This window comes from Etheostoma spectabile, chromosome 8, assembly GCF_008692095.1.
Source record: "Etheostoma spectabile isolate EspeVRDwgs_2016 chromosome 8, UIUC_Espe_1.0, whole genome shotgun sequence".
NCBI lineage: Eukaryota > Metazoa > Chordata > Actinopteri > Perciformes > Percidae > Etheostoma > Etheostoma spectabile.
This window is the reverse complement of record NC_045740.1, coordinates 26,768,002-26,782,783: the sequence shown is the minus strand read 5'-3', so window position 1 is coordinate 26,782,783 and position 14,782 is coordinate 26,768,002. Positions and strand designations below refer to the sequence as shown.

The 14,782-nt window shown below is 39.2% G+C and overlaps 2 protein-coding genes across 5 annotated transcripts in view; both read left to right on the top strand.

The window, feature by feature from the left end:
- Positions 1 to 5,118, top strand: part of anpepb.1 (alanyl (membrane) aminopeptidase b, tandem duplicate 1) — a 21,638-nt gene extending 16,520 nt beyond the window's left edge. The window contains exons 20-22 of one of the 2 annotated variants that reach the window (XM_032523317.1): positions 3,446 to 3,527; positions 4,207 to 4,410; positions 4,919 to 5,118. In XM_032523317.1, coding sequence (XP_032379208.1) covers positions 3,446 to 3,527; positions 4,207 to 4,365 — 241 coding nt within the window. In that variant the 3' untranslated portion in view covers positions 4,366 to 4,410; positions 4,919 to 5,118. Of the gene's footprint in view, positions 1 to 3,445; positions 3,528 to 4,206 lie in introns of both variants that reach the window. The other variant, XM_032523316.1, reaches the window with a different exon arrangement.
- A 2,678-nt stretch (positions 5,119 to 7,796) lies between these two features.
- LOC116693945 (aminopeptidase N) overlaps positions 7,797 to 14,782 on the top strand; it is a 40,848-nt gene continuing 33,862 nt past the window's right edge. For 2 of the 3 annotated variants that reach the window (XR_004333035.1, XM_032523318.1), the window contains exons 1-5: positions 7,797 to 8,083; positions 11,162 to 11,259; positions 13,063 to 13,179; positions 13,377 to 13,563; positions 13,687 to 13,829. Coding sequence is in view for 2 of the 3 variants with exons in the window: in XM_032523318.1 (XP_032379209.1) it covers positions 7,950 to 8,083; positions 11,162 to 11,259; positions 13,063 to 13,179; positions 13,377 to 13,563; positions 13,687 to 13,829 (679 nt within the window). In the remaining variant the exon portion in view is untranslated. The remainder of the gene's footprint in view (positions 8,084 to 11,161; positions 11,260 to 13,062; positions 13,180 to 13,376; positions 13,564 to 13,686; positions 13,830 to 14,782) is intronic. The other variant, XM_032523319.1, reaches the window with a different exon arrangement.

Genomic DNA, 14,782 nt, shown 5'->3' with positions numbered 1-14,782 from the left:
TTTTTGAGGTGACTGGGGTGTGGGTGTTGAAAGAACAAAAATAAGGTCCCCGAGGCAGTCAGGTCGGTCGGGGGTAGGGATAGGGACGCGGTGTGTATGTGTGTATGCAGGTATGTGTGTATGTGGGTCTGTGTGTGTGTCTGGTGAGATGAGTTGCGGCAAACTGTCTGTCTTGTTGTTACAAAGAGTTCAGTTCAGTCCGGCCTTGGCCTTGAGGGGAGATAAAGACAGTGCAGGAGGAGATAGTGGGCGATAGTGGGCCAGCTGCAGGTTGTTTTCCTGCTCGGGAGAAAGTGTGTGTGTGTGTGTGTGTGTGTGTGTGGTGTGTGTGTGTGTGTGTGTGTGCGTGGGGACAGGCCCGGCCCTAAACAATTTGGTGCCCTAGGCAAGATTTTAGGTGGCGCCCCCTTGCATCACTGTACAGTTAACTGATGTTAAAACTAACAGATAGCGCTCGCTATTTATTGATTAGCCAACTATGTCATGCTAACGGCTGATGCTATTATCAATATTGTTCTGCAACAGCAAAATATTATCATATTCATCATCACCTTTACTGTAACATTACCTCTGTTCTGTCATGTTTTTCCTCCTCTACTTTTCTTTTTTTCTCCCCTGGGCACCAGACAGTTTAGGACGCTTTGACATTATGAGATTTAGATGCAGGTAAAAGAAGTCGGGCTTGTTTTTTAATTAAGGTGCGTTATTAAGTGACAGATTTCTCAGACAAAATCCGGGGACATTTTCAGCTCAGAAGCATATTTACCTCCAAAACAAGTAATGTTTTTATTTTTGTAAAACTTAAAACGGGGACACTAGACCTAGAGCTGTTCTCATTAGGGGCTGAGCCCCCCCCCCCCAAGGTATCATCCTAGACCCACCCCTGCTGCTAGTTCCTACTCCACTCCACTACACCTCAAGATAGAAAGTCCTAATATTTCAAGATAAAAAATCCATCCTTATATTTCAAGATAAAAAGTCCTAATATTTCAAGATAAAAAGTCCTAATATTTCAAGCTAGAAAGTCCTTATATTTCAAGATAAAAAATCCATCCTTATACTTCAAGATAAAAAGTCCTAATATTTCAAGATAAAAAGTCATAATATTCAAAGATAGAAAGTCTTAATATTTCAAAATATAAAGTCCTAATAGTCCTAATATTTTAAGATAGAAAGTCCTAATATTTCAAGATAGAAAGTCTTAATATTTCAAGATAGAAAGTCCTTATAGTCCTAATATTTCAAGATAGAAAGTCTCAATATTTCATAATGTTGGAATGTTTACTGAACTACTGACAGCGTTTGCTTTACTGCTCAAGGCTTGTTTCTGGAACAGCTCATTGAGAATCAGATACAATAAAAACTACTGAGGACATATTTTCCTTTGACATTGATGCAGTATTAAACGAGATCGCTAGTTAAGTTAATGGGATAATTGTCCAGCTTGTATTTACGTTCATAAAAGTGCTTGTTTTGCTGCTAACAGACTCAGATTAATATTCTAAGTGTCTGACAAAATTATGGGAAGGATTTCTAAGGAGGTCGACCTTTCTGTTAAAGATTAGATCCTTTTTAAAACATAAAAGTCGCGAATTGCGTTCGCTAAACGCACAGAACATGTAAATAACCAGTGTTTTAACATCGTAAAATACGGCTTCTAAAACATCTCTGAGCACCGCTGGCTCTGGCTGTCTGGAGCCTGTGTTGGGTGTGCGATTATCGGCTACGTTTTTTCTTTCATTCCAATTTCGGGTCTTTCAGTCACAGTGAAAACCGGGGACATTTCCGGGGACAGATCCAGCCGGGGACAGGTAGCCAAAATAAGGGACTGTCCCCGGAAACCGGGGACGTCTGGTCACCCTACGTTACAGGTACAGCACAGGCCGGGCGCCCCCTGGTGGTTTGCGCCCTTAGCATTTGCCTATACTGCCTAAGCCACAGGCCGGCCCTGTGTGGGGACATCAGTTTAAATCCAATTTTGGTGGATTCAAAGGCATTGTCCGAATCAGTGTCCGTCAATCTCTTGGATCCTCAGCGACATCCGCGCGTCCAATTCATGTATTAATTTTGACAGTTCCCCTATATTCATTGTCAGTCCGGTGGTTGCACGAAGCAGGTCCACCGACTGAACCCCGATGGCGTCCATCCTCCTCTGCGCTTCCACAGCCCGGTCTGAGATGTTACGAGACAGTTCACCGTTCTGATCAGCCCTCTGATGTACAACCTTCAGCTTCTCGTTCAATACATTCGATCCCTCTTTGAGTTCCCCAGACAGCCTTGGGGCAAATTTACTGGCTGCTGTCTTACCAATTTTACGATGATTTAGGGAGATTCCAAGTCCCATGACCAGAAAGCCTCCCAACAGAATTCCAATTATCCACAAATCTTCTACATCTTCCACGGTCAGAACATCCAAGCAGACCGCTTGCCAATTCTCCCAAGAATCGCAAGCGTAGCCCGCAGCGTATGTTCCAGCCGGGCAGCTGGGCTCTCCCGGTGAAGCATGCTTGGCTGAAAAAATCTTGTCAATAGCGCTGAGTGACCAGTTAATCAATTCCATTTCGAAAGTTCCCAGGAAAACAGCAGGCAGCGGGGAGAGAGAAAGAAAGTCTCCACACAACAAAGTAGACAAAAATAGGAGATAGTAGGAGAGAGACTGCACTCGAGGAAGTAAAAAGAGCTAGAAAACCGGAGAGCTACTGGAGAGACAGCCGTCTTCCACAGCGCCTACATGAACTCTAAGGGCCTCATAGGGGATATGAGTGGGCAAAGTGGGCATGGGATGGAAATAGACAATTGATGTGGGCCCCATGTGGGTTACTTAACATAAGCCCCACATGAAAAGCCTGTGTGGACCAACTCTAAGGGGATAGGGGATATAAGTGGGCAGAGTGGGCATTAGTAGGCAATGTATACTACAATTGTAGTCTATAACTCCATTTTTCTTTATGAACCAAGTCTGTTTAGCAGTCATTGTCAAGTCATGACAATTTTACAGGTGCTGAAATCTATAAATGCAGATATATGGTGTGTTGGGTAACACTGTGACCTATGATTTTCACATGCCAAACTGGAGCACAGCCACGTAATAAATGATTCATTGTCATACAATCACATAACAGCAGATAGGACGGTATTATCAGTGGCTTTTATTGACTAACCACGCTCATCATAAACCATGTAGTTCCGCCTAGACAGAGCACAACCCAGGGACTGAGTGTAGTTTTACTGTATTTAGTTTGATGTTTCACTAGTAATAGATTTTTGTGTTTTGAAATTTTAACTAGTGCAACAACCAATTACTTTTGGCTGGTTTCAAGTATTTGATTTGTATTACTGGATTTTGAAAAGTTTTGACAATTTTACCAATTACCAAAAAATCCTTTAATTTGCATATGATTAAACCTGATTATCTGTTTTGCCTTGACTTTGTTTTCACTCACAGGTATGGTGGTGGATCTTTCTCCTTCTCCAACCTCATCAACGGAGTCACCAAACGCTTTTCCTCTGAATTCGAGCTTCAACAGGTTAGAAATTCTAGACTAATGTTTTTTAGGGCAAGGACCCCTTAGCTAAAAAGAGAGATGATGTAGGGACCCCCAATACATGTACTATATACATTTTAGTTGCATATTAAACGGGGCCGGATGAAAATGAATAGATATCGTTTATACATCATGTTTTGGTCTATACCGGAGCTGTTTGAAAACACTTGTGACCCCGGTTTGAAATCTCTGTGGTTCTGTTGCGGTCTCAACGGCCAAAAAATGAGACCTTTAGCAACACCAATACTGACGCCAGTGTTTTGCAGCCTGACTGGGTCATCAAGTCTCGTTCTTGAGATCTTGCTACTAACATTACCATGGCAAATACCAGCAACAGGCAGGGTTTACATGCTGCCTCCTGTTTACCCTGCATGCGCACGCTCATTGTAGGAGCACATTGACGAGATATGCATGTTAGTTTAAATGGAGATGAGTTCTACTGGATAAATACTATAAATACTTTTGGCTCAAAACTCCTGTAAATGTACTAATATCAATGTAGCCTAATAGTAATTTGAGTCTGTCATATATGTCTGGGAATTAGGATAACTAACAACTGTACTTACAGATGGTCCCTGTGTTATTTGTTGCTGCCTGACTTGAAATGGTTGCATCACCTCCCTAAACAACACACTTACTTTATGTTTTGATGTTTCGACAGCTGGAACAGTTTAAGAAGGACAACTCTGAGGTTGGATTTGGCTCTGGAACCCTGGCAGTGGATCAGTCCATTGAGAGAACCAAGAGCAACATGAAATGGGTCACAGAGAACAAGGAGAATGTTCTGAAATGGTTCAATGATGAAGGAAACGCTAACTAAGCCTTGTACTAGCTCTGTGTACTTCGGGCAATTTAAAGATCCAGTGTGTAGGAATTTCTTCCATTTAGCTTTGAGATTAAATATTGCTATAAAATCTCTCGCACCACGCAGTTCAAAGTACATATTACAGCAAGAAAAGAAAGCCTTCACGCTTTCAACATCCTTTTCTTTATCTGGGCAAAGAAGAAGACTGGAAGACCTGTTCCTGAAATTTGGGTTTTGAATATGTGTGGTTCTCCATGTTTCCTTCTTCAAACTTGCCGGGGCCTACAATACCCTTTAGCAGCATTAGCAGCACCTTTGAATTTATCATGTGACTGCGAAAACGCAAACCACGAAAAGGAGCAGTATGTCCTGTATGTCCCTTACCGGCTAACATATTTCAAGATGGTGCATGAAAATGGAGCATCTACCCCAGTTCATCTGAATGCAAATGTAAAATTTCAAGCTAAAAAGAATACTTTGAATTGATGGTGGTGATACAAGTTTGTGATCTGGCAACACCGCTTTTGATAATAACACAACTCCAGCCCCCACACACACACACTGGACCTTTAAAGGTTATTTTTTTGATCAAAATAAATCTTGCTTGGAGAAGGGGATTTCATGCAAGTTCATTTAAAAACAAATGTACTCTGTCCCTGCTTGTTTCTATGGTCCCGCTAAATTATCACATCACATCATCATCTGCAAAAAATGAATGGGACCCAAATTTGCTTGCTGAGCTTTGATGTACTTCTGTTTGGTTGAACTAAATAAGGGACTTGCGGTTTATTTTGAATCCTTAAGAGTAGAAGTACTAAGTACACAATACATGTTGATACTTTAAGTTAGACAAAGGGCCAGAGAAGAGTTAGGAAAGGATGTTATTTGTTTGATTCTTTATATTATTTGACTTTACGCCTACTTTACTATGATTTTCTGAACGCTGAGAGCATTTCGTTGTAACATGCCATGCGGGTAGGCCAAGGCAAGAAGGGCAAGATTCGCCAAAAAACATTTATAAAAAATACACATTTGTATAGTAACTTCAGCAATCGTTTGCTATTGATTTGTTTTTGCCATTTGAATTATATTCAACTTCTTGAATTTGTTCCTACAGCCCTAGTTTAGATCCATATAGTAAATACATGATAAATCCACAAATTGTATTTGTTTTACAACTAATGCATCTCAAAATCTTTATTTAAAATTTTGTAAACTGGATATATGTAAATATGTGCACATTTAAAACAAAATGCATACATTATATTTGTCCACTGGATATTGCTACCATTATCCAGACAATAATTTCCATCTCATGTTGACAGTGCGTATTTGTTTAGATGTTTGTTATTTGAAGGCAAGGTTTCTACTCAGGAAAGGAAAATAAACGCATTTGTTAAAAATATATACTGTTGTGCTCACTTTATTTCCGGTACAGTATATTACGGTTCCTGTATCTGGTCATTATTGTGTACTGCAATAATGAATTGTATTATTGCAGAATATCGATCTGACTGTCGGCCGTTATCAAACACATTACATAATGGATAATATTTTTGATGTGCAATGACTGAAATAACTAGATGAACTCATAGACATTTATCATAAATTGAAGTGTTAAATGCCACGTGGTAAAGACAAATCAGGGAAGGTTTCAAATGTCTTAAAAGATCACGTTGAAATGGTCACAGACAATTCTTTTTAGCATATCAGAAATAAATGCAATATTTATAATTTAAAGCCAACTGGTACAGTGCCTATTGAAGAAATGCATGCATTCTCTAAAACCGCTCATCCAAACAATTTTACACTTAACAATTACTTAATTCCTTGGGTCCTGAGCAACACACCTGCCCCGACATATTTGCATCACACCGGTGAAATACACTCTTCACCAAGAGCAGACTTCCCCCTTAGGCAAGGTAGGCAACTGGGCCATTCATCTCCTGTATTTGAATGAGCACAAATTCAATCATACAAAATCATGAAACAACCTTTAAAATATGTCCTCCTTTTACATGAAAAATGACAACAATCATATTGTTAAAAGATGATATAATCTTTTAGTACTTAAAGTTTGGATCAACAGCAGCACATTTCCAGGATAACTGCCTTATGTTCTGCGCTGACGGATGTCCCTCACCTTCCAGTCTGTGTTGTGCCATTTTCAAACTTCCTTCCTTCCGGGAAACAAAATCAAACTTTGAAATTGCAAGCTACACACTGAAAGTGACAAATTTTAAAGAAAATTTGGATTATGGTATTAGGCAGGTCTGCTTGGTTCTTTCAGGGAATGATTGTAAAGATTTACAAAGAATATGTTTAACATTACACCATTTACTATCTAACTGGGGGATTTTGGAACCAATTGTGGCAGGACGACTGTGGACGAAGTAACGTTACACACGACAATTTGCTGGTAAGAGCATATCACAATAACCATGTATCCAGCTAATTTGAATAGCTGACATTACTGTAGTGAGCAGTTAAGTTTTTCTTTTATTCATGGGGGCAAATGTTTCACCGAAACAAGTTCCATTCCAAGACCCTTTTGCAGAGCCACCGTGGTTCTGTTTGTTTGGGTTCGGCCTGGTTAACAGTTTTGGTTTACACTTTGCGATACTTTTCACTCTTCATTGTACCACTGCTGCTGACAGGCTAATACCATTGATTAACATTCCTCATAACATCACTATGATTTTCTTGTATATTCAGTAAACACATTTTATATGTTTTAGTTGCAAACTGTGTATCTTATGTTTTAAAACAACTCTTTTAAAATGTCATCATAGAAAATGACTTTTGTACTGTATTTAACAAAAATCTGCAAAGATTTGGCCACAAGTTGGCACATTGAGCATACACAGCCTAGCTCATAGTAGGCTTTAACCTAGTCTTCTTTTAAAATGAATTTCACAAGGATAGTTTATGGTAAGAAAATATGAAAAGCACCCAAACCCAAAAAACTTCTCTATCAGCATACCTGCCTTCATGGCCACAACAGCGGAAACATAAAATATTGTAAATGGGTTTTAGAAATAGTAGAAATCCAGTATAGTTTACGATACAGCTCAACATGAAGAAAACCGTCTTTGAATGAAGCTGCCACCTAGAATATATGACTCCAGAATACCTTACTGTATGTGTATTAGTTTTCTGAAATTGCTGACAGACAGTTTACAGACAGTAAAGGTTTGACTATAAAAACTGCGAAAGAAAGATAATAAAATATTTGCGTCATACATGTGTGAATTCTGTGTTCTGTTTTATGAACACCCACTAAAACATTATTGTAGATCACTCATGGTTCTTATCACTCACTTCCAACATTCCCATGAGAGATGTTCAGTCCAATATATCATCTTTTATCAAATGGGGGGGAGACTCAATTGAGAGAGAGGGAGCAGTTAAATGCATTCACTTGTGTTGATTATCCTGCATGTGGTCTGACACTCCGCAATCAGACCTTTTACCATTTACATTACAGCGGTATTTTAAGTGGCACTAAAGGGTGAAAAGTAGTTTTTGTCCAAGTTCTGCTTTCCTCTCAGTTATTCAGTTTAGATTTAACTGTGCGACTTGTCTTCTCGCATAAGGCCATGGGGAAAAGCTGCAGAGTTAGCAGGCTGTGCATTCTGTCCGTGGTCTTAGCCCTAGTCTCCATAGCAACCATTGTCACGTTGTGGACTATTGCCCTGACAGGAGAAGATGATATCACAGCTCCTTGGGACAGGTAAGGACATTGGTTCCGGAAAAGGTTTTACACTTCTGTATACTCGAGCGATGACAATGCAAATCTGCATGCACGCGATATGTGACGCATTATAAAGCATCTGACTCAGCTGACAAGACTAATCAATTTAAATTGGCTTTTGTCTTTTATTTGTAATTTTATCTGTTAACTGGCTTTTGTGTTATGTTTTTTAATATGAATTATTCTAATTTATATTTCCATTGTTCTTTTTTGCTTGTTCGTTTTACTGTTATTGGGTCTTATTTTAACAATTTCACTGTGAATCAACTAATCAAACCAACCGTTGTGCCTATAGCCTACTATTGATTCTCAAACATAATACACACAGGTACTGGCTATGATGTACTGTTCTCAGATAGTGCTAGTCTTAACGACTACTCAAAGCGCTGCTACATAGCAGATTCATACACTGATACACTGAACCCGAGGATGCCATACAAGGTGCCACCTGCTCATCAGAGAGTGATGTGTGTAAATTCACAAACATTTACACTACGCAAGCGCAGCATCAGGGGTAACTCAGGGTTTAGTGTTTTGCCTCAACATGGGACTGCAGAGCCAGGGATCGAACCACCAACCTTTGGATTGGCAGACAACCTCGCTAAAACTGATCCACAGACGCCCTATAATGAAATTACATTGAAGCAACTCACATAACATTTAAGCAACTTACCTTCAAGTTGAGTGCTCTGTTTTCCTGGTCAACCTTTAACCGTACCGTATCGGTACCTGAACTTTGGTACCCAACGTGACCTTTTTCGGCAGCCTACTTTATCTCTGTAAAAGAAATCTGAGACTGAGATGCAGATCACAAGTCATTTACAGTCCACAACACAACTACTGTATCTTTGATGTTACTAACAATTTAGTAATCAATAGATTTTTTTATTCAGATTGTTTGTAGTTTAGAAAACATTACTCTTAAAGCTATAGTGGGTAGTTTTTGTCGCCCCCATGAGGAATTCTAAGTTATGACAACACTGTCGGCGCTTCCACATGATACAAGCTTTCCGTAATTGCGCACGTGGCCCCATCCCTCCTCCACACAGTTGCTAGTAGCCAAGGAGGACAAGGAGGATTAACAAAAACATGATGGACTCTTCAGAAGAGGTATCTTAAGTCTAATTTCTGCGCGGAAAAGTCACCGGAGGACACAATCTTCTGAACATAGCCATACAGAGAAATACAGATAGTTTTGGGGAGCTCATAGTCTTTATTTGTTTTGTAGCAACTCATTTGGCAATGGCTTGAATGTAATTGACGTTCAATAACATAAACACAGAAAGTTACGCACTAAAGCTTCAATAAACTACTGTATACTGTACATGACAGGATTGACTTGTCCAGATATTCTCAAAGCCCAGTCCTTGGTCCGGACTTTAAGAACACAGAAACACTTCGTAACCATAGAAGTCAGGGCACGGGTCTGTCGTCTTCTCTGGGGTAGACAGTGCTGAAGAGGCCCTAGTTCCTTCTGAGGGAGTGGGGCTGGAGGGGTGGAGCTGGTGAATGGAGTCAAGAGGGATGGTACAAGGACTGTCCCATTGTTTTTCAAAATTACAGTGGAAGTTGTTAAGGTCATTTGCCTGTGCAGGTTATTGATGGAACGGGGGGGCTTTGATTTGTAGTTGATGAGCTGTCTAAGGCCCCTGCAGACAGAATAAGAGTCATTAGCTAAGAACTGTTGCTGGAGTTCCTCAAATCACAGTCTTTTAGCATCTCTCACCACCTTGCTAAACCGGTACTTTGACTCTTTAAACCAGTCTCTATCCCCACTCCTATAACGCCTCTTACTTCAGCAACCTCAGTGGTCTGAGTTTGGCTGTGAACCGGAGATCGTCATTATTGGACCTCACAGTGGTACGTGATGGTACACAGCTGTCCGCACAGAAGCTAACATCTAGAAAAGATGAAGCTTGAGAATAATGACAATTCACTGCCTTCATGTGGTCAGGGCCTGGTCTTCATCTCCACAATAGCTATGTCCAGAATATTGAGAAGATCTCTTTAGAGCTTGGCTCAATATCTTAGAGGTTCCGATGTGACCTACATTGAATATTCAGTTCATTTCAATTCAATTTCATTTATAGTATTAAATCATAACAAAACTTATCTCAAGAGACTTTACAGATAGAGTAGGTCTAGACCACATTCTATAATTTACAAAGCCCCAACAATTCTAGTTATTCCTCCAAGAGCAAGCAATTAGTGCGTGTGACAGTGATGAGGAAAAACTCCCTTTTAGGAAGAAAATAATAATTATGTGGTATATATATATATACACTGTATATATATATATATATAGGGGTTGACATGTCAGGGCTTGACATTAACATTTTTTTGTGGGCCTTGCCATTCAAAATGCCACAAGGAAGAAAAAAACTTCAAATACTTCTCCAATGCTTTTGATGTTATGTCATTTATTTTTGGGTTTTATTTGGAGGTTTGTAAAGGTTTCCCCAATTTTCTCCCTTTGTTGCATTTGAGACCATGCAACAGCACTCTTTAAATGACAATGGTGTGTGTTTGCTAAATCCCTTTCTCTCTATAATGCAGTTTTTTGATTATTAAATGCTTGCCTGGTACACACTATGTCTCTGTCATTAGATGCACCTAATGTGCGACAGTTTGCTGCCACTCATTTTCAAAACTTTAATCAAACAACTGTTGCAAATTGCAATCACTGCCTGTGTGAATATTTTTAACCAAAATATTCACAGGCAAGTATTTAGCATTTTGATTTTTTTTTACTAGGTTATGAATTTTGTAAATGTGAATCAAGATATTCTGGGCCTTGACAATACCTCAATATTTATTCTTAATCAATAATACTTTAACTGTACTGGGGATTTTGTTCAGATGCTGAGAAACATAAAACATTATGAGAGTATGAGAATCTCCACATGTGTTATAATGTCAGTTAGTTACAATGTGACCTGCTTCTCATCTTTTTCATTTCCTGCAGTGCTACTTTAGCGTTATGATATTAAGCCCTAAATGAACAAAGTAAATGTATAATTCCATTTAGCTGAGTGATCTTAGTTTATTCTCCTTCAGCTATCGTCTCGCCGATGCTTTGGTCCCTGACCACTACAACATCACCCTGTGGCCTCGTCTCAGCCCTGACCCAAACACTGGCCTCTACATTTTTACAGGTGATTAATTTATTTGTTTAATTTATTTAACCTTTATTTAACCAGGAAGTCCCTTGAGATTGAAATCTCTTTTTCGAGGGAGACCTGGCCAAGACGGCACACCAGTCACAATTGAAACAGAAATACAGCATAGACAAAATCACACATGGAGGATAGGACAGGTCACATGTGGCAGTTACATTTTTGAATTACATGACATTTTAACATGGCCTTAAATTCATTTAATGGGACCAGATCATTTAGATGGAGCAAGTTTTGCAATTTATTCCAAGACCATGGAGCAAAGTAAGAGAAGGCTTTCTTCCCCAGCTCAGTAAAAACCCTTGGAACCTGGTAAGAGCGCCACCTGGTGGAACGGAGATGAAAATGGCTAGAATTCAACTTGAGGAGATTACATAAATATGCCGGCAGTTTACCCAACATGGCCTTGTATAGAAAAATATGCAAATGAAGTTGTCTACGTAGACTTAGTGACGGCCAGCCTACCAGTTCATACAGCGTACAATGATGAGTACGGGAATAGGAGTTAGTTAAGAAGCGCAGAGCACTATGGTACACAGAATCTAATAGGTGGAGAATACTACAGGCAGCATGCATGTAGACAACATCACCATAGTCCAAAACACTTAAAAAAGTAGCCTGAACAAGTGTTTTTCTGGCTGACATGCTAAAACAAGTTTTATAGTATTAATGGTTTATAACAGATCATGTTCATTTTCTGTGAAATGCTGCAGAGTAAATGAGTAACTGCTTCATTAGTAAAATGTCTACAGTGGCTGTACATCCTTAACTCTGCAGCAGGGTCACTCTATTCTGTCTATCATTCTCTGCTGAATCCACTGTTACGTTGACAACGTCCCACACACACACACACACACACACACACACACACACACACACACAAACAGCGCCATCTGTTGGTGAAACAGATAAATAGTTATCATGTCTCTGTAATGTTGAAAAAATTCAATGTCAGGGACACCCCTGCTGTCCCAAGTTAACCCTCCTGTGGTCCTCAGGTCAAATTTGACTCATTTTCAAAAAAGTTACATATCGGAAATTTGGGTTTTATTCGACTTTGAAAAATTTGTCAACAAACGTGAATGGTTCCATAAAACTGTCTTCAAGTAAAATAAATAATCATTTAACTACTTTCATTGAATTTGGGTGTTATATTTAATTGTTATAGCATTTGAGGAAAAGAAAAATGGAGAGAACATAAAATACACTATATTAAAAAGCGCAGAAAAATTTGACAAAAACATAGGAAATAGTGACAAAAAAATTGGGTGTAAAAAGAAAAGAAAAAAATGTATATTTAATAAACGTTTTTAACACAGAAAAACTGAAAGTTGCTTGTTCAACAGGAAGAAAACACAATGGTTAAGAAGGGTCTGGAGTTTTCAAATCATTGTGGGGACATCACAGTCAAAAGTTCCACATAACCTTAAAAAATAAAAGTTACATCCAAAGTCTTTACATACAGAGAAGTTCTGAGTACATAAAAGCTTTTCTGTTGGTTGTTGCAGCCAACAACATACCAAGAACTGTGATCTAGCTGGAGGTGGTTCTGTGGAAAAACAACCCCATAGGACGTCGTATCCAGCTTTAAATCTGACTAGCCCGTTGTTACACACGTTTTCAGATAGATGGAGCAGGAAGAAAAGAGAAAGGATGGTCTTTGATCACACGTTTGGGGTCTCTAGACACACCAGGGACATATTTGTGTTAAAAAGCCATGAAAAAGTGTGTTTTGCATGATATGTTCCCTTTTAATGTCTGCTATTTCCATTCATTCACCAGGCCAATGCACTATGGAGTTTGAGTGTGTGAAAGAAACAAATCTGATCCTAATCCACTCCAACAAACTCAATTACACCAAGCTGGACAACATGCACTTTGCCAGGCTCATCGCTTCAGGTACAGGTTCAAGATGAAAAGTCGTTATCATTTTTAAACTAGATTTTATGTTCCACATCTGAAACTGCATTTATGCTGCACGAAGCAAGCTGCAAGTTCACATCAGTTGATGGTGAATCTGTGCTGCTAGTAATAAATATGTGTAAGACTTTTTGAATATTTAATAATAATGATTAACATTTTTGCTCCCCCCCAAGGCGGTCTGTCTGCTCCCAGTATTAAGTCTACGTGGCTGCAGTCTGAGACCCAGTATCTGGTTATCCAGCTGAATAGTAAATTAACTCTGAAACACAAGTATCAGCTGTACACTAATTTTACTGGAGAACTAGCTGATGACTTGGCTGGCTTTTACAGGAGTGAATATGAAGAAGATGGTATCCAAAAGTAAGTTCTCTATTCTGTGTCCCACGATATCTACATTTAGATGTGTTTTGGTGAGCTAATTTCAAATCTCTACATTGTGTTACGGTCATAGGCATTGTGTTCAGAATCTTTTGTCATTCTCAGGATTGTTGCCACTTCTCAGATGCATCCAACTCATGCAAGAAAGACCTTTCCCTGTTTTGATGAACCAGCCATGAAAGCTGTTTTCTATATAACTCTAATCCACCCCCCAGGAACTATAGCCCTGTCCAATGGCATGGAAGGAGGTCAGTACATTTTGTATCAATATCACGTACTGTATCAAAACTGAGCTGTGATTTAAAAAAACAACACTTATATCATAAATATAAAGCAAGTAACTTGGTGTTCAGAGTTTTTTAAGTTCTATACCCAGTCATGCTCATTTCAGGCAGTAGCTCAGTCCATTGGGAGTTGGGTTGGGAACCGGAGAGTCACTGGTTCAAGTCCCTATATGGACCAAAAAGAAGGGAGTGTTGATTGGTAGAGATGCCACTTCACCTCCTGGGCACTTGCTGTTGAGCAAGGCACCGTACCCGCTCAGGGTGCTTGTTTGGCTGGCAGCCCACTCACTCTGACATCTCTCCATTAGTGCATGTATAGATCCTGGACATGTGTGTGTGTGTGTGTGTGTGTGTGTGTGTGTGTGTGTGTGTGTGTGTGTGTGTGTGTGACTACTAACAAGTGTGGACACAGAGTGTAAATTGTAATTTCCCCATTGGGGATTAATTAAATTACCTAATGTTATTTGCCCAACCTTGTAGAGTCTGAGTGAGAAGGAAGAAGTAAAGCTCACAGCAAGTTACACTTTTTTGTTGCTATGGCACTATTATCAATAATAGAATACAGGGTTTCAAAACTTTTAATACAAGACACCCAACTGATCACACTTAAATTACTATGAAGTTAAAACTCAAACATATAATTTTCACTTAATGTAATACAATATAGTGTATATATGATCCACTGTCACCTCTAAGCAAAATAATCTGAGTGAATTTAAACTGGTCTTTTATTGTGAAGCATAGAAATAGTTTTTTTATTGAGTTTTCTCTTAGCAAAATGCTGAGTGAATTTAAGATAGACCTTTATTGTGAAGGATAGATGCGGAAGTACCAGGATCATAGCAGCATTTTTTGTCACGGGTGGCCAACCAGTCCAACAATAAAAGGCAAAAACAAACGCTGTACAACACATATAC